Below are 20,258 nucleotides of genomic sequence, written 5' to 3'. Positions count from 1 at the left end.
ATATGAGAGGGAAAAAGATCTTTGGTGAGAAATGTCTGGTGTAAGAAATGGAATGACCAGGGGACAGTTTCCTAAGAAAAAAAAAAAAAAATACCATCTAGGACCATATTTCCACAATAACACACCTACAGTTCTCTACATCTCCTCATTTGAAACATCTACAACCCTTCAAGGACAGCTGCATCAAAATGCTATGCATTTTTTTTTTAAATATACAGCCTAAATGATACACCTGTGTCCTACAATGCCCATACGCACCTCAAAACATGACATAAAAGAATGCCCAGTGCAGCAGAGGTTAAGAATTTTAGCTCTTCAGTACTGCATTCAAAAGTGCACACACAAATTCATCTGAGCTTAAGAACTCAACACCATTAACTAAAGGTGTTTGCTATAATAAAGAGAACCTGCTCTTGCTTTCCATTACTGGAAATGGCTTTCTGCTCACCAGTTACCCCATTTTTTTTTAAAAAGAGGTGAAGGAGTCAGTGGCCCATCCTAAGTAGGGCTTGGAAGATTTATTATCTGTACAGACTGAGCAAACATGGAATTACCCTTATACTAAAAGTGACCTTAACCAAGGAATAAAGGCCACTTGAGCTGAAAGATCACTTACATTCACTTGGTTTAGTTTATGCTGCCCCAAGCATATTTGCAATTAACCAACAAGCACATATTTAACTACACTGTGCTGTTGAGCCAGGAGATATTTATAGCCTTTGTGTTTTTTAAAAGGGCCAAAGCCTTTTCCTTTCCTTCACAACTTAGGAAAATTACCCTGAAGCTCATCCTCACAATTTTTCCCACTGATATTGAACTCATCTAACTATGGCAACCACCTCCTCATTACATTTACCAAGAATCTTAAATGCTTAACAAATTCTCTAGACAAAAATGTTACCCACTACTTTTCATTTTATGACACAATTTCAATATTTTCAGAAGCACTGGCAGGGCAGGACATTGACCTGCCAAACTGTTACAAAGCCAAATGGCAAAGTGCTGTCTAGCTGGTATTAGTCAAGGAGTAAAAGCCTGTTTATGGTCAGGAGAACCTCCACCTGCTGATGATACCTGACAAGATCTACCATGCACAATTACCACACACCATGTTTGATAAAGCCAGATTCCTCACTGCATGCTTGACACAATTGCAGTATCTTACTTAATTTCAAGTTGCTTTGAAATATCTTCCTTGCAATGACAATTGTCACGAATCTTTAGAAACACCCCAAGTGATTTTTGGCCAGTTTGATGCAAAAAAAAAAAAAAAAGTTGTAAAAATAAAGTAGCAAACACAAAGCCTTCTTCATACTCCATAGTCAGGCTGTTTCTCCAGAAGTTGCCTTGTCAGTATCTGATAAGAAGAGAGAGAGGCCACTCCAATGTGAAAGCCTATTTGCCAGGTGTTCCTTAATCCATACAAGTAAATGTTGCAGAAACAGACAGAGAAAAAGAGTACAAATGTCTTCACCTTCCTTGCCCAGCTGTAGAAGAGGTACAAGTAACACTACAAAAGAACAAGAGAGACAGTGTTAGCATCAAGCTCTGTACCCACAGACAAGAGACACAGCTGGGAACTGCTGGCACTTCCATGCAGTGATCACTCAAAGCTCAAAGCTTGACTCCAGCTCCTGTGCTGAAAGGTCCTCCAAGAACAGCTGGAGTGGGGGCTGCAACCCAGATCTTACTGGGCAAGCACAGGTATCCATAGAAGTCTCAGCACAACTGGCATCCTGCCTGCCTGTCTCAGCCTGGATTAAGAGCAGCATGAAAGCTCAGCCAGCTTTCAAAACCCACCTCTGATTTTTGCAAGACAAAGGCTTAGAAGAAAGAAAACAGCCAACTCAAATCTGCTGCTGTTGCATTTGTTCTTGGAATAACTAAAGGTTTTATTAATTCTACTTTATTAATTCTAATTGACTTGGTAAAAAGACCACCATTTTTGTTAACAGGCTTAGCTAGGGGTTTGGGCTCTTTTTCTTTTCGAATTCAAGAACAAGTGGAACACATTTTCTAAGCATGTGTAAAGAGCAACAACCCTTACCGGAGAAAACTAAGAACTGACAAAGTGCTGGCACAGGAGTTACTTTTTTAACTCAGGCAGCAACAGATCATGCTTTCTCACTTAAGGTCACAGTTTCCAACTGTGCTGCTGACACAAGCAGAGATCAGCATGTAGAAAGTTCTCCACATTGGAGCTCAATTTATGCACATGCATTTTCTGAAGATGACTGGGAGAGATGAAAAGGATAAGAGAGAAATCTTCCTTATTTAGCTCCTCTAGCTTCAGGTACTGACTGGCAAAAAGCAGGACGGCCTTTCTCTGTGAAGAAAGACTTGCAGAAAGTATTTAGAGCCAAATTAATATCTCCATCTTATAGCTCTGCCCTGAGCAGAGGTGGAAGAAGGCTGAGAGACAAGGTTATGACACATTAAACAGCCTCTCTGCTGTTTTCAATACATAGCTCAATAAAATAAAAAGTCTTCAGAGTGGTCCCCAAACCCTTAGCCAAAGGCAACAGTGTTACACAAATCACACTGTAGGCTTTTTTATTCCTTCTGCCAACTAGTAACACAACTACAGCAGCTTCTTCCTCTCAGGGGCTAAAAATTGAAGATTTTGCAAACCCATTCCCCTCAAAGTGAAAGGCTGGAGATCACTGGTTTTGGCACCTAAGGAACCTTTCAAGAAAAATCCATTTGGAATATATAATATTTTCCTCATTCAAACTCTTCTGAATAAAGAGGTCAAAGAAAATAATGTATTAGAATAAAAATCTAAGTAAGGACAGAAACCACATTTGTCTCAAGCTTAAAAGTGATTTTAAATGTAAATTAGAACATGTTACTACCCTGTATTTGCTTAGTCTTTAAGGTGGTCATGCTATAAAAGCCCATCAGTCTGCCATTTTCAGAAGGACATCCTGTCTATCCCTTTGGGAAACAAACCACCTTTGGGAGTAGAACTTGTTTATTTCTCATACTCAGCCTCATTTGGCATGTCAAAACATGAAAGCACTGGAAAAACTTACACCTGCAATTTGCCAAGGGTCAAACTGTGTCTTTAACTGTACTTGGGCCACTTCACTGGAAAACTTCAGTGGAATCACCTAGGTAGGATACAAACAAACAACCCATTCCTCTGCTTGGCTGAAAATCTTGTGTTGTACAATATCAAAATAGTCAGGAAGCATTTTATTTAACAGTTAACATACCTGAAAAACACAGGCTAGAAAAAGTAGCAAAAAAGCTATGACATTTCCAATCCCTTCATGGTCCTCCTGTTTGGATAAAAAGAAGTGATAAACAACTATGTCAGCTACAGTTTTTAGCAAGTACTGCTGGATATTTTAGAAGATTGTATGTCACCAAGTGCCCCTCATCCTAGCTCATGCTGATTATGTTAAACAGCAAGATCAATATCATTAAACAAGGTACCAAGAACTGAGGTTTGCATGAAAATTCTTGCTAAATAGAACTGTGCCATCACACCAACAGGACATTTTTGTTTGTCCTTTTTAAAAGTTGTTTATAGAGTCTTACATTTGTTTTAATAAAATGTACACAAAAGTATCTGGAACAAAATAGAAGAGATAGGGGGTGGAGAAATCCAGCCAGGCTGGCAAGCCTGAAATATTTCTCCAAATGTTAATCTCCCCAGAAAAGAATAAAATGCAATGTGCTGCAGGAGACAACACATCTCATGATGCAATAATCAATTGTACATTCCCCAGATAACCAAAACACTTCTTGTGGAAATATGTATGCTCTACTAAGAAGCCCAACAGCCACCCTTAATCTGGTTACCCAAATAACTCTCTCCCTGTGACTCATCTACAGGTTTCAATTAAATCAGGGTTACCTGAAATGAATACTCTGCCAGGTGAACTCCTCGAATGAGATTCAAAGCTCCACACATGATGTTCAGAACAAGTGCCAGAATCCCCATGGGAGTCACAGGCTCCATTCTGTAAGTAGGGACTTAATAAAAGAGACACAATAGTGAAAGTTTGCACTGTTACTTTGACTCTTTTAAAATTACTCAAATCACGTTGTGTGGGTTTTAAACATTTCCAAAACCTTTCATGATTGCTCCAGAGAAAAGCAATTATGAGCAGAACAAACTTTGTTTTGTTTGCATTACACTGTGCAGTTCTTCAGACACCAAGAGCTCTGGAGTATTTTCTAAACAGATTTAAGCAACTGAATTTGGTTTGGAGCTATGTGGCTATTATTGTCTTCTTTTATAGTGCACGTAGGTTTGTTCAATTGTTTATTACAGCAGATCAGCATATTTACTCTTACCTCTGAGCCTCTCAGACTGACAAAACATGGTCAAACCTGGGGCCTAGGAATTAAACTGGTTGCTATTGGTTTTGGTGTTTAAGCTACATTTTACAGTGCATTACATTTCACAGGCACTAAACTGTCTCCTCCCTTTCTCACCTTCTCCACTACTACTGAACACCCACACTTCCAAATACCATTTATTCAGGATCACTTAACTGACACGTATCTAATAAGGTCAAAGCAATTATTAGAAACCTGTGCTTAACTTCAGAATCTAGCCCTTCTAATTCAGGGGTTTAGTTGCCCAAAAGCTCAGCTACTCTTTTTTCCCCTAGTTACACTAGTCAGCCTGACAACAAATAGCACACCTAGATACTCACCTACATTTCATCCCTGCCCTTGTGTCACCACAATTAGACCATCGTCAGCATAACAATAAGGGTAATCTGTACCTCAAAGACCAAACCCAAACCTTCCTCAACTCATCACACATGAGATAGAGAACAAATAAGCCCTCAAGAAGTCCCATCCCTGGAAATGTTGAAAAGCAGGTTGGATGGAGCTTGGAGCAACATGGTCTGGTGGGAGGTGTCTCTGCCCATGCAGGAGGGTTGGAACTAGATGATCTTTAAGGTCCCTTCCAACCCAATTCATTCTATGATTCTAAATCTCTCCAGCTCTCAGGATTTTCTACCTCCTGTCCAGACATAACCAGCTCCTAACTAACTGACACAGATAGATAAACTAACCAACACAGCAGGTAGCACCTCTGGCTTTGCTTCAGTGATTGATGAAATACTTAACAGCTTAAATATGGTAGTACTGCCCTTGTCCAAAGCCCCTCCCCAGCTTTCCTGGAGCCCCTTCAGGCACTGGAAGGTGCTCTAAGGTCTCCCTGGAGCCTTCTCTTCTCCAGGCTGAACAGCCCCAGCTCTCCCAGCCTGTCCCCAGAGCAGAGCTGCTCCAGCCCTTGCATAATCTTTTTGGTTATCTCTGGACTTTCTCCACGAGCTCCATGTTCTTATGTATCTCTCTTCCATGGTAATTTCCTTATAAAGACTACTGTTCCTTCCTCATTTTCCTAAGGTTTACTTTAGAGGCTCACAGTCTCCCTTAAATTAAGAAGAATTATCAAGCACCATTGTCATTCATTGTACAGGATCTTCCAAACTATACATGTCAAGAGTTCCCAGGGAAGGACAATGCAAGTCTCAATAAGTTGCTTCTGCAGCATGAATGTAAAAGTCCCCTTTTTTTTTTTCCAGTAGGATAAAAGGAATTGCTATCACAGATGCAGGGGAAATGATAATATTCAGTTGCTCGGGGTTCAGATCTGTGAAAACTCATCTTTAAATGGTTTCCTGTGGAGCTTTACTTTTGCTGTATCATTGAGGTTTAATTCACAAACTGAAATTGCACAGAACAAGTGAGATGGGTACTGCTGGGGAAAAAATATTTTACTTCCTTGTGTGAATTCAATCATGCTTTTATAAGGATAATTTCATACTAGAATTGCTTATTATATTAAATAAGGGAACAAGAGAGTACAAGCACTCCAAGTCAGCACAATTTTGCACCAGCACAATCAAATGCTACTTGGGTTTCAAACTAATCTGACTCTTCAAGTAGAACAGTTGTGCACTTCAAAGTACAAGAATCATGCAGAGGATGTTCTGGGGACTGTGGATCTTCCAGCTCCCAGGGAAAATGGATCTGCAGGTTAGAACATGTACAGAACAATTCTGTGAAAACACCCTCACACAATGAAGAAACTGAAACTTCTGCCTATACAAGTTTTTGTGAGCTGAGGCCTCTGGCTGTGAAAGCAGAGATTGACAGGAATAAAAGACAGACGTGAGACATCTTCAAAGAACACCTTAAAAAGGACTGTGGAAAGGACTCCCTGTGTGCCTACAAAAGATTAAGAACATTCATCAAGGGGAGCAGAATGCTGCACAGTTTAACAGCATGCTTACTAGATGAACAGCACAATTTGTTCTTCCACTTAATAGAGCCAGTTGTGATGTGGAGACTCTCTCTTTTCACAGAAAGCTACCTGCACTTCACATTTCTTCTGTATACACACCCCACTGTCCTCTGGACTGCCCTGCCCATCTCATGACACAAGGTGAGGCTTTTGCAACAACAGCTGAGGTTAGGTAGATGTTGATCAAGGAGACAATTCTAGGATGAGACTGGGTTCAGTTAACAAAGGAGGGAACAAACAGAAGAATGGAGAGAACTAAAGAGGGAAAAAAAGCCCCTCTTATTCCCATATATACTAACAAGGTCAAACTGCCTTGATTTTTCACACTAAAACGAAGAGCCACTGGATGTCACCACACAGCTCAAAAGAAGCCAGGAACAGCTACAACCATGTAAGGAGACTGATGTTTTGATCAATTCATTGATTGATCTATCTTCACTACAGAATGTAAAAACAAATTCTGCTCTCCTGCAATCAGAGCCCTTCCAGGTATGCTCACTAAGCCTCCTGTATAGCAGAGCTATAATATAAATAACATTAATATGGGAACAAACTCTATCCACACAGCTAAACTTAGAGCAGCAAAGTGGGATTCAGCTGGTGGGTAATGATGAGAGGAGAGAGACATAAGCCAGGAAAGCTGACTCCAGCTGAGGGAAACAGATGATCATAAACATGATCCTTAAAATAAAGGCAGAACAATCTGGAAGAGTATTTGGGTTAGACCAGAGAGAACAGCCAGAAATACAAAGCCAGATGGAAAGTAAAAGAAAGTGATTAAGAATATGGGGGAACTGAAAATGTATTTCTGATCTGTGGACACAGACTAGCTTGCAAACGTTTACTGGCACTGAAACTGCTCACACCAGTGCCAAGAATTTTGAGGCCCTGTCGCTTCATGAAAATATTTAACCTTCAAGCACAGTTCTGAGAAGCACTCACAAATTTGACTGGCAAGTAAAATGTTTTCAATTCTATAATTTCTCCCTCCTGGCCACTGTCCTCTAAATTTTAACTTAAAATACCTGTGACAAATTAGACTCCAGCTCATCCATCAGAAACAATAAGATTGAGCAACCAGAACTTAATTTTATTAGTGTTTCATAAGCCAAGAACAGCAAAAAAAAAACCCCAAAAATGCAGGAAACACAAGCTCATTGCATCCCAGCTGCATTTAAAACCACCACACCAACAGGGACATGGATTAGTGGTGGACTTGGCAGTGTCAGGTTTATGCTTGGACACAATGATCTTTTCCAATCTAAATGATTCTGGGATTTCATTTTGTAGAGGAAATAGGCATGACTTTGACCATGCAACTGAAACACAATATGATTTTACACTATGTCAGTAGAGGTTAGTACTTCTAAAAGCAGGTAAAACATTAGTTTACAAATAAATTAGGTTACATAAAGGTCCTTTTGTCAAGACTCCATGTGTTTTTTAGACAGATACACATATACTCTATCGGAATTTCAGTCAAATGGATTAAATGTTATGGGATATGGTGAAAGGAGAAAGCAAAGAGGGGAGAACAACCAAGACTAGGAAGTCTAGGAAGAAGAGATTTACCCTCAGCTCACACTCTCATCTTTTCCTTCCTCAAGGCTGAAGCAACTCATTCAGACTGTAACTACACATCTTCTATTTGAGTTGACAACAAACCATGAATGAGTTGAGCTTCTTTTGTCACAGAAAATCTAACAACCAAGTATTTTAAAAGCAGGAGAATTTAACATGGAAAATGCCAAGCCCAGTTACAACCAATGGTCCATACAGAGAAGCAGATTTAAGGCTGGAATAAAAAGACACTGTCCTGAGTCCTTAAAGGCTCTGATGCACACCTGCTATAACCTAAAGACCATATGTTGTTTACTATGAAGGAAAGGCTTTTTTTTCCTTGGGTTTCACATACATGATATATATATTTCTCACTACAAATGGAACCACTGCTGTTACATGTTTTCCTATTGTTTGCAAACTTCAGGAAGTCTAGTGTCACCTGTGTGTAGTAGTAACTTACCAACCTCCACATGAACACCTGCAGGCCCACCATTAGTCATCCCATTCATCAGCTCTGTATCCTCCAGTCTCAGCTGAACTGGGGGCTGGAACTTCAGCTCCTCCTCAATCTTCTCCCAGTTGGCCTTCATTTGAGAGCCTCTTGCATAGTTAAACTGGCGTTTCACTCTCTGAATAACATTATCTGAAACAATGTAAAAACATGCTTCAGTTAGCTCTGCAGAAGGTAATTGCTTTAGATAATTATTAAACAAATCATGACATTCTATTCTGATTGCTCTTAATTTCTTCCTTCACAGCTTCTCTTACTAGTTTCAGGTTGCAGATGACACCAAACTGTGGTGAGGTCAACATGCTGCAGGGGAGGGAGGCTATCTAGAGGGTGCTGGACAGGCTTAAGAAGAGGGCTGGTGCAAACTGCATGGAGTTCAACATGGCCAAGGGCAAGGTCCTGCACCTGGGTTGGGGCAATCCCAGGTACAAATACAGGCTGGGTGGAGAACGGATAGAAAACAGCCCAAAGGAGAAGGACATGGGGGTGATGGTGGATGAGAAGATCAACATGAGCCACCAACGCACACTGGGAGCCCAGAAACCAACTGAGTCCTGGGCTGCATCTAAAGAACTGTGGCCAGCAGGGCCAGGGAGGGGATGCTCCCCCTCTACCAGGCTCTCATGAGACCCCACCTGGAGTACTGTGTCCAGTTCTGGAGCCCCCAACAGAAGAAGGGCATGGAGCTGTTGGAGAGGATCCAGAAAAAGGCCACAAAGATGATCCAAGGGCTGGAGCAGCTCTGCTCTGGAGACAGGCTGGGAGAGCTGGGGCTGTTCAGCCTGGAGAAGAGAAGGCTCCAGGGAGACCTTAGAGCACCTTCCAGTGCCTGAAGGGGCTCCAGGAAAGCTGGGGAGGGGGTTTTGACAAGGGCTTCCAAGAGGGAATGGACTAAAACTGGAAGAGGGGAGATCTAGGTTAGACATTAGGAAGAAATTCTTTAGAGTGAAGGTGGTGAGACACTGGCCCAGGTTGCCCAGAGAAGCTGTGGCTGCCCCATCCCTGGCAGTGTTGGAGGGCAGGTTGGATGGGGCTTGGAAATACCGCTACTGGAACTCAAACCATTCTATCATTCCATGATGAAATTCTACCTGGTTAAGGAACAAAAATACCGCTACTAGGTATTTTATATCACACCCACTCCCTTCTAGTTTTTTTATCATGCCTGCCAGTTGACTGAAAAAAGCTTTCATATTCCAAGGCAGATGTTAACACATACCTTAAACTACCCACAAACTACCACAAAAAGGAATTCCACATTGTGTTTGAACAATGCCAAGGATTAGATTATTTTTTCAGCAAGGAGATAAATTAATTCAACCTTTATGTGAGTCATGAAGCAACTCAGACTGGCAGAGGCAATTCCACAGTGATTCCACCAGTGTCCAAGCCACAGATCTACATATGGATCATCCTGCTTCATTTCTTTCGCAATTTAAACTTGCAAGTAAATCCCTTTCCACAATTCTGGCTCCTGGTTTGACAGGAGCTGCTCCAAAACTCAGCACAGAATTTGTCCCAGTACAAATTCCTCACACCTCCAGAGGTGAAGCACCTCATTGTGGATACTGCTATGTCCTACCTAATTGTGCAAAGGTATTGGCAATTTCAAGCAATTTCAATTGCTTTGGGAAATAAAATAAATATAAATATTTGCTATTATATCCTATACTTAAAAACCATATCCTTAAGATAAGGTCATGCTAGAAGCCTTATCATACAATCACAGAATCATAGAATGGCTGAGGTTGGAAGAGACCTCAAAGATCACGAAGTTCCAACCTCCCTGCTATGAGCAGGGACACCTCCCACCAGATCAGGTTGCACAAGCCTCATCCAACCTGGCCTTGAACACCTCCAGGGAAGGGGCTTCCATAGCCTCCCTGGGCAACCTATTCCAGCACCTTCCTACCCTCATGGTAAAGCATTTCTTCCTGATGTCTAACCTAAATCTTCCCTCGTTCAGTTTAAAACCCTTACCCCTTGTCCTGTCACTCCCTGTCCTTGTAAAAAAGCCCTCCCCAGCTTTCCTGGAGCCCCTTCAGGTACTGGAAGGGGCTCTAAGGTCTCCCTGGAGCCTTCTCCAGGCCAAACAGCCACAACTCCCTCAGCCTGTCTCCACAGCAGAGATTGCACAGGTTGACCACAGTTACTGCTGGATGTGACACCTGTGCAACAGCTTAAGCAGCAGCTTTGAGACCACCAGGAGGACTGTATGTTGTGCTATAACACACAGTGGTAGAAGGATTCCTTAATGAAAAATCCTGTATTTTACTTTCAGTCAGACTGATATAATTATCTGTAACTACCAGGCAAAAGGCTAAGATCTTAGGCATCAAGTGCATCTTACTTTCAAACACAGAAAGAAAATAAAACAAAAAATCATATGGCAACATTAGATAGACTCAGCAACAAAATACAATATAAAAGCAACAATGAAGAAAAAAGAAATTGCCTTTTTTAAAAAAAATAAAATAGCCTTATGCAACTAAAAGAGTTTTAAGACTAAAAAATCTCCAATTCCTACTCAAGTTAAGAAAAGGAGTAATTTGCATCTCAGTATAAAACTATATCATGCCCTGCAGGGAATCTACCTCAAATACAAGATGGCTGTAAAACAGGCTTTCCTTCTTGATTTTTCAATCTTTTAAGCAAGAGGTTAACACTCTTACCAAAATTTGGATTCAAGTGTGCTAACCCCCTGCAATATCTCATCCTTTCCCAGAAAAGAATTTCTCACTGCAAGGAAATTGTGTTTTTCAAAGGTGTGAGGTTCAGTAGAGCATTTGCCAAGAAAACCATTTATATCAGGTGAAAAAAAGAAACATTAGGCATGATTATGAAAAATTATGTGAATTAAGTCATGCCAAAAGTAAAGCTGCCCATAGTAATCTGTTGTGTCTCCTTTTTTTTCCTGCCACCCATCTCCACTGGTCAGATTTTTTTAAATTGAGTTAGAAAGTGTTTGAAATGTGGATTTCTTTTTCTTCTGTGCTTGTTTATTAATTACCACAGCACTTTGTTCAGCTATTAGAAGGGCCCTCAAGAACTGCAAAACAAGCAATCTAACAGCTTCACGCAGTTAAAAGACCTCCCCCTCCTCCTACACTTGTATGCAAAGGCACACACACAGATTCATTTTTATGATCAGGCTTTGGCCAGAAAACATTGTTTAACATCATAACAGTGGTAGACACAGAATTCTTACTATTAAAGAACAAAGTTACAAACCAAATTCAAGAAAAGCATATGGTCTGGAAGCTAAACTGATGCTTGTTGTACTGTAGGAAGCAGCAAATTCTGACTGAAGCTCTTCCAGGAAGCAAAATGCCATGATGGTAGAGTAATTGCTGGAACAGATTGCCATGCAGGCAATATCCCCAGAAGAAAGGAAACTGTAATAAAAAAGAGAGATATATACATAATATCAACATAAAGAGGTAAGAGGGCTATGCAGAACATAAGAAGTGTGCTTTCTGTCCAAACAAAATGTACAGACTGCAAAGAATACTTTTCACACTGCTATAATAATCCTGCAAGCCTGTAGATCTAACACTTCTTAACTTAGCCAGCATGCCTGAGCATACTAAAGAGCTCCAGATTTTATAAAATTTCTACACCCATGAAAACTGAGGACATTATTTTCCCAGGCTGGCTTTAAATCACATTAATAAGAAAAGAGATAGCCAGAAAATATCGTAGAAAAGAAGATTTGGAAAGAAAATACAGTGGCTTTCTACAAACATAAAAACAAGCAAGCTTGCTGGCAGGAAGCAGATGTGTTCCTTGCTCCCCTTCAATTTGACAACCTCAAATTAACAGCAAAAGGTATTTGTTAACTTGCATAAAGCAAGATACTCAAACACTGTTACTGCTTAGTCATCTGTAACAAATAAGGATGATTTGTATCAGGCACAGCACCATAAAAATCCTACTCCAAAAGGAGTCCCTCTAACACTGAAGCCATATATATGCAGTTTCCACTCACAGATAGCCCAAAACCTTCTAGAAAACTTCATCTGGGCAAAATGCAGGAAGGTACTGAAGGATGAGTGAAATCATTCTCATTTATGCTTCATTAAAAAAGATGGGAGTCAGAGCACCTAGTTCAGGTGTCAGCACTCAGAATGCATAGCTACACTCCCACAATCTCACCATAATTACCGATTTGTATTTATCTCTGCAAGAAGACTGGGACAGGGATTTACTGAAAGAGTCCAATGGAGGCTACAAGGATGATTAAAGGGACTGGAACATCTGTCTTACGAGAGGAGGCTGAGAGACCTGGGGCTGTTTGGTCTGATAAAGAGAAGACTATAAATATCTGAAGGGTGGGTGTCAAGAAAGAGGGGCCAGTCTCTTTTCAGCAATGCCCTGTGATAGGATATGAGGCAATGCATACAAACTAGAGCACAGGAAGTTCCACCTCAACATGAAGAACTTCTTTACTGTGAGGGTAACAGAGCACTGGGACAGGCTGCTCAACAAGGTTGTGGAGTCTTCTTCTCTGGAGACTTTCAAGACCCATCAGGATGCATTTCTGTGTGACCTGCCCTAGATTCTGCAGTGGTCCTGCTCTGGCAAGGGGGATGGACTTGATCTCCAGAGGTCTCTTCCAACTCCAACCATTCTGTGATTCTGTGAAATCTCCCCTTCTAGGGTAGCCTTTTTGTTTGTTTTTTTGTAGAATTTCAGTATGAAACCAAAGTTGTGAAGCTGAACTCTCTCTCTGTATTTTCTATTTTCTACTGTTTATACATTTCATCTCTCTCACATAGAAATACTTGTGATTTTTATTTTATCACATTTGGTTATGGTCTGTACTCAGGTTTTATGGTTTTGATTAGCTCTGTGACAGCCTAGTCACACTGTGTGCGTTCCCTGAATTCCTTCTGTCCCCAGCTCACAGCTGAGGATCAGCACCATGCATATGGAAAACTACCTTTTCCCAGATGTCAATAATTTATAGCCCTTTTGCCAAGTATCTGTTTGCACTCTTCTCATTTCAGAGCCAGACACTCAGCTACTTCCATAGTGACTACAGAAGATGAAAAGCAGTAGAACATGTTAGCATTAGAGGGCACAAGTTCACTTTGAGGGAAAGGGAATTAAAATGCTAATCCTTGCTTTTCCAATTGATTTAGTGTAAGTTCACTGATCTTTGTTCTCCAACCACTGCTGCAAAAAGGGATACTTAGTTTTAGCTCAGTCACTTTAGATTTTCTGATAGTGGCTAAGCAGAAATGCAACCTCAAGCTAAAACTCATTTTTAGAACTAAACTAAAATCAGTAATAAGTTAAAATGATCATATCTGAATCAAAACTCAGTTTCTTAAAATAAAGATTAGCAGATCCCTCGCCAATAAAATAAAAAAAAAGATGTATAATTTCTCCCCACTATCATTGGTGAGCTTCAGGTCTCCTCAAGACACACCCATCAGCCAGAGCTTCTAAAGACTTGAACCCTGCTGGTATTCACAAAATCGGGTGGGCAGCATGTAGGAGGGGGTCAGGGTAGTTGTGTGCCAGCCTGACATAGAACTGCAGGAGCCTGAGAGAAGGCATCAGCAAGCCTTGACAGTCACCAAAGAAAAGTGTTTGGGGTTTAGACTACACTAATTAAGTCCTAGGCACTACCACACTACCTTAGGAGGTATTTGTAGGAGTCCAAGATACTCCAATTGCTAACAGCAACAAGCACTGCCCACTGATCACAATGCCTTTGCTAGAAATAATTACAACTAAAATAAGCAATTCTTAATATTTGCTTCCTAAACTGAGCAGGAGCTGTGTGGCAGTGGTGCTGAGAAAGGAGGTTTCAAAATACTGCTTGCAGGTTATATCTAGACATGCATCGTGGGATTTCAGACTGGAGTTAGGCACTACAGAACATACCTAATCCTTAAATACTCAACTAATCCCCAGGACAACCATTTCACACAGAAGCAGGGACTCACTGTATGCTAAGGTCACGTCCTTTTGCTGTGCCTCGACTGGGATACTGTGCCAGAATTGAGGATAATGCCTTCAGTCTCCTTCTGCATTCCAGAAAGTCCTGGTTGAAATGGAAATCTGTGGAGGCTGAGAGGGGAAGTCCATCCCTCACCCGCACCACACAGGCAAAGAAGATCATGGACATTGTCCACTGGAGCACTCATGAGGACAAGCTGAAAACGAAATATTCAATTAGGTTAATAGCACATTAGTGGATGTGATACTAGTTACTTACAACTCAAACTGCTAGCCAGAAATGTGTGACGGGCAGAGTTCATTCACCACTGAACAATACCTCTTGTGACACCACTGCCATTGAAAGGCAACCAAACCATCCTCAAAGGCCACAGCTGTGTCCATTGTTTGCCTCTTTCAAACAAAAAGGTGAGGCAGGGGGTTTGACAGGTGAATTATCTACTGGAAAAATATCACTGTTTTCCCTCCTGCTTCACTCCAACCATCAGAAATGCTGAGTAAAGTACTTAAAGGTATTGATGGAAACTGACTAAGCTGCGTCTTCACTAAGTGTTGGGAATAGTTGCATTGGTGTTGCTGTTGTCTGATTTTCTAGTAAAACAGACAATACAAAAATTAATTTTAGGTTACAGCCTCTTAGGCCCTTTTAACAGAATCAACTAGGACTAAACTTAGAACATAAGTTCTCCTCTCTTGACTTCTTACTCTTTAACAGGTCACAATCTCCCATGAAAAGTTACTATTGGGATTTACCTGGTACATTCAGAACACACAAGAGATCTGTCCTTGAGACATACCATGAGTATTCAGTGCAAGGTGTTAGAAGAATAATGCAGCAGCTCACATATCTCTGAAAGACAACCACAATGAACACTTTAGAAAACAAACTAATGACCAGTCTGTATATATACACTCCCATGCAGTAGGTCAACATATCCCAGAAAGTATTTTGCCTAAAGGAAAACAAGTAACTAATTTTTTTTAATCCAATATGCAAATCCCTAGATACATTCAAAGACACTAGGAAGTGATATACAAAATATTCCTGATGCCCCAATCACTGTTTTTAAGTTAGACTAACTTCTTGTAAAAGAGCAGCTGGAAATCAGCAGACTTTAAGTGGTTATCTCAAACAAGTCAAGTAGAAAAAAAAAAGCAAGTTACTCTGCTTCAGGCAAACCATATATTTGAAGTATTAGAAAAAATTGGAAAAAAACACCTTGGACTCAAACTTTTGATAGAATGAATTACTGCTTTTAACAGCTCTGTATCAAACAACTAATTTCAATGCTCAAAGCTGGTTTGAAACATGTCTCATTGTCATCAAGTGCTTTTCTTGTCTAAGAAGGTAAGAGAGCAAAGCCTCTTCTAGTTCAGGCATTCCTAAACTCTCTTGTCTCTAGAGCTGCACTAATGTCTAACAAGGGTTGAGTTCTCAACACAAGCAGCACTTCAGTCTCATTTCTGCTCCACAGGAATCACTTCCACATGACTTGTAGAAACTGTCCCACTGCCAAAGGTGGCTGCAATTTGCCAGCATGTTAGAGTAACTAAAAATTATTAGAGCAACTGACAGAATGCATAACTGCACATAACTTGTTTCCTTAGAAATGGAGATTAAAACTACAGAATTGCACACATCTCCTGAAAAGTGTTGTTTTGAACTTTTAAAATGGAGGTTCAAGAAGAATTAGCTGTTAATTTTTTTCACTATCACTCTCATAGGAGACACTTGAGTTGTAAAATCAAGCTAAGCTCACTAATTTCATTTCAGCCTGCATCAAACAGAATTTCAACAATCAAGATTATTACATGTCAACTTGAAATATCACATCAATCTACAATGTGTTGTGCTAGAAATCATGAAAGAAACAGTGCAGAAAGTTGCTTCAACTTTAACATAAAAGTGAAAACAAAAAACGAAAATTGCAGATTCAGAAATACTAGTTTGAATACAGTCAGCTTTTAAGTTTTATGGTCAGTGGTTGGTAATGCTGATGAAGTAGAGCTCAAAATCATCCCACTTGACAAACACCCCAGAGGCAACACATTGAACACTCATCTAACTTTCAGAAACAGCCAGACAGTGGCCAGGAAAATGGAAAGAAACCAAAAGCATTTTCTATAATGTGTCCAGCCTACTAAACTATTCAAATCACTATGGCACCAACAGCAGTTTAGAATTTATACATATACATATATATCCATCACTAGGGGTAACGTCACCTATAGTTAACCAACTGCACTCAAGAAGGAATTCCACTTCCCGAAACATCCATACCATCATGCCTCAGGACATAAGGCTGTCATTAAACATCAGCTGCCCATCAAAGGGATTCTCTGCTCTGTGAAAGATCTGGTATCAGTCATCATCAGGCAGACTTCCAAATGAAATGCCAGACTTCACTGGAGAAATGAGTCAATGCTCCTTCCATGGAGAACACAGCTGCCGGCAGTCACTAGCAGACTGTCACTGCAGGATTCATCCAAAAGGCTTCATTTTCTAATTTGTCTTTTAAATCTACCTGCCTGTAAACTTTCAGTTTTGCTGCCTAAGGAGATGAGTGTCACACGACCAAGCTGTAAGTGCCAGTGAGATAGATACTTTACCTGCTTTTTGGTTTTGTGAAAATAGGCAAATGTGTATAAAAGAAAAGTACATCCCCAAGAGAACGCCCGATGCAGTGACTCAAACCTGAACACAACCTCAGGGCAAGACAACTGGAAATGTGTTCACTGGTTCTTATAGAGCTCCCACTCACCCAGTCTAAAGACAGGAACATTTGCATAGGTAATACCCTACTCTCCAAAAGAACAAAAAGGTGTGAGATTTGAGAACAGTACCTGAAAAGACTTTCATGGAATTGAACACACATATAAAGCTTTTCATATTGCATGAGTTTATTTGAAATGTAGCACGGGCTTAGCTAAGAGGTGAGAGCCAACATCACCCTGCAGAAGAGGGCAGAGCCTGAAAACAAATCAATGCAACTGGTTCACCTGCCTTCTGTGTAACTCCTACCACCACCCACCCATCCATCAAACCCACCCAGCCCTCTCCTTTCCTTTTCCACATCCCCCAGCTCACATACTCTGGCATTACACCTCCAGGCTTGGGGTTTTCTTTTTCCTTCTTCACAAGCCTGTTGTTACTTGCACATCAGAAGGTGTTCTGTGCCCCTGGCAAGTAAGAGTTATTAATCTCACTTCTCTTGAATGTTTAATTACTTGGAAGCCCATTTGCCACGTCACCCATAATTTAACATGTGTAACCACAACTGACCTGACCAAGGCGTGCACATAACCACAGGAGTCTATGATTTTACTGTTTCAGATAGACCTCCCTGATCTTCCTCCAGTCTCTTTCTATTTGCATATGATTAGGAGCCCAAAGTATCTGCAACTGACTTTACGTGGCAGGCCTTTGCCCTCAGGTCCTGAACTTTGACAACGTCTCTTGATTAAGCAGATATCAAATCTTGTGGTGTTCAGGATTAGTAACACATGTTGGCCCAGCTATTTTACTGGTACAAAGCAAGCAAAGCCTTGAGAAATACTGTTTGCTACAAAAGAACAAGTTACTATTTCTGACTGAAGCAAACAAAGCCTGTTTATTCATTACTTGAGGCACCTGTACACATAAAATCACTTCAGAAGAAAACTGCTCAGTGAAAGACTCACATAAACTGTTTGTTATCAGACTGGTAAATACGTACAAGGCTTCTGGGTATTCCCACAGTTGGTACCTCAGATGTTGTCTGAAGTGCAGTTCCTCCATCCCTCGCTTCCCTAAGTAGCAGCCAACTCTCTCCAGTGACTCCACAGGGATTGCTAAGGCAGCCTTACTCAGCCCTCTCACACCTCCCTACACTGTTATGCAAGCTCCTTCATGTAAGAAGATTAGACCCAACTCAGATGTGCCACCCTTCTCCAAAGGCTGAGTCCTACTACCTGTGCTTAGAAAACAATCCACTGCAAAGGCTAGGAAAGCAAATGCAAACCAGCACGGAGCTCATGGAGGGAATTATTTTAAAAATACTGGTTTTTGATAAATAATTTTATCTAACTATCAAACACACAAGTTTCTTTCTAAGAATGGCAACTAACAAGGAATGTCTTGTTACCAGGAGCTCTTTCAAGTATTCATCTTCTCTCCCTGTTGACATTTCCCTTCTTTCTAGAGATGGCACATGGGACAGTTTCAAACCCAGCGAAGTCCAACTGTTTTGCCACATTCCTATTGAATCCCAGCCTGGTTTGGGTTGGAAGGGACCTTCAAAATCATCCAGTTCCAACCCCCTGCATGGGCAGGGACACCTCCCACTGCACCAGGTTGCTCCAAGCCCCATCCAACTTGGCCTTTAACACTTCCAGAGAGGGGACATCCACAACTTCCCTGGGTAACCTGTTCAAGAGCAGAAACTTCCCACTGAAGGAAGAGCAGAAAGTTTCAGAGAATGTTACCATAGCCCAGGAGGGCTCTGAAGCTGCCTAGGAAGTTTTCTGGACACATGACAGCTTGATAAATGACCATAACTATTGCACCTAGGCAGGGAAGCTTCAGAGTGAGTTACAGCTGCTGGTGGGATGTCAGAATGCAGAAGAGATTCAGGTTGACTCAGTCAAATACAAAACATTTAACAGAGCTGCAGCTCAGGAGTTGGTTTCAGTCTCAAGCAACAAGAATAGAAAAGGAATTGAGACACTGTTCTTGATGGAGAGTTACTGCTTCTTTGCAGGATCACTAGGTGGATTTTATCCTCTTCTCACATCTATAAAAAGGCAAATCTGACATGCTGATAAACTTCTCATCTTCTAAAATTGCAGTAACTGTGCCCATCTGCTGCTCCCCAACTGCTCACAGCAACACTGACCAAGCTACTGACATCAGACCTCCAGGGCAACAAGAGCCATTCTCCAGATTTAGCAGTGAATAAAACCAACTTAATTGCTTGATGCTGTCTCAAACTTTAAAACAGGATTTCTGGCTATCAGCAGCCTACAGGCTCCCACAAACCTTGAAGGCTATATACTTATCCCCAAACCAAAGCATGTAGAACATTTTCACCATCACAAACCCCTTGTCCACAGGTACTGCTACAAATTACCCCAAATAACCTGATACACAAAACTCAAACCCCAACATTCAGCTTCCCCTCAACTGCACCATTTCCACGGACAGTTCTGCTAATCCTTGCCCAAGCCACACACCATAACAACTCTGTAAGGCTCTGAAGCTCCCCCTTTACACTGATCTCTCAGAAATATCAGACACCTTTTCTGTTCCTGAACATGCACCTAGCCTCACCAACCTACACCCTGAAGCCTCCTAAGAACCCATCAGCTCATATCCACACCTTCACCAGCCCACATAACTAAGGACCCTTTCCATGCCCTTTCTGTTCCACTCAACACATTACACATGCTAATCCTCTACTCACCTCTCTTCTCTCTGACATGAAGTGTCCCAAACGCACCAAATGCAGCCCTTCCCCACACCCTTCAATAAACCCTGACACCTTGAAAGTCACACCCCTCCCCCCTTCATCAGGACACTCCTTTGTACTGACACAGCCCCCCACACAGCCCCCAAGCACCCTAGGCACCCCCAAACCTTAACCCCATCCCGTTAAGTCCCAAACCCTCCCGTTACCCCAGCTGACCTCAAGACACCCCCAGCCCAACCCAAGCCCTCCCTCAGAATCCCAAGCCCCCCTTTTCTCTCCCCTACACCCCTCAAGCACTCCAAGCAAGCCTCCAACCACACACACCCCCACACCACAGGATCCCCCACCTCACACTTCACCCCTTGGCCATCCCCATCTCCCCTCTGGGTGACCCTGCTCTGGCAGGGGGGTTGGACTAGATGATCTTTCGAGGTCCCTTCCAACCCCTAGGATTCTAGAATCCCCTTAAACCCCTTGGAGCACCCCA

The 20,258-nt window shown here is 41.5% G+C and overlaps 1 protein-coding gene across 1 annotated transcript; it reads right to left on the bottom strand.

The window, feature by feature from the left end:
• Positions 1-1,309: 1,309 nt before the first annotated feature.
• SEC22C (SEC22 vesicle trafficking protein homolog C (S. cerevisiae)) lies at positions 1,310-14,493 on the bottom strand. Its single transcript, XM_009994614.1, has 6 exons — positions 14,312-14,493; positions 11,586-11,749; positions 8,304-8,486; positions 3,866-3,984; positions 3,219-3,284; positions 1,310-1,510 (listed from the first exon to the last, which is right to left on the bottom strand). The coding sequence occupies exons 1-6, from the start codon at positions 14,491-14,493 to the stop codon at positions 1,310-1,312; spliced, it is 915 nt and encodes a 304-aa protein (XP_009992916.1).
• Positions 14,494-20,258: the final 5,765 nt, after the last annotated feature.

This window comes from Chaetura pelagica, unplaced genomic scaffold (genome assembly GCF_000747805.2).
Source record: "Chaetura pelagica isolate M959 unplaced genomic scaffold, ChaPel_1.0 scaffold130, whole genome shotgun sequence".
Taxonomy (NCBI): domain Eukaryota; kingdom Metazoa; phylum Chordata; class Aves; order Apodiformes; family Apodidae; genus Chaetura; species Chaetura pelagica.
Note: the sequence above shows the minus strand (reverse complement) of the source record. Positions and strands in the feature narration are given on the sequence as shown.

Excerpts from the sequence above, each read along its gene's own strand:
- SEC22C (XM_009994614.1), bottom strand. The coding sequence starts at position 14,493 with ATGTCCATGATCTTCTTTGCCTGTGTGGTGCGGGTGAGGGATGGACTT. Across the intron at positions 11,750-14,311 it reads GGACGTGACCTTAGCATACA|TTTCCTTTCTTCTGGGGATA; the intron begins GTGAGTCCCTGC and ends TTTTTATTACAG. Across the intron at positions 1,511-3,218 it reads TTCTAGCCTGTGTTTTTCAG|TGTTACTTGTACCTCTTCTA; the intron begins GTATGTTAACTG and ends GTTCTTTTGTAG.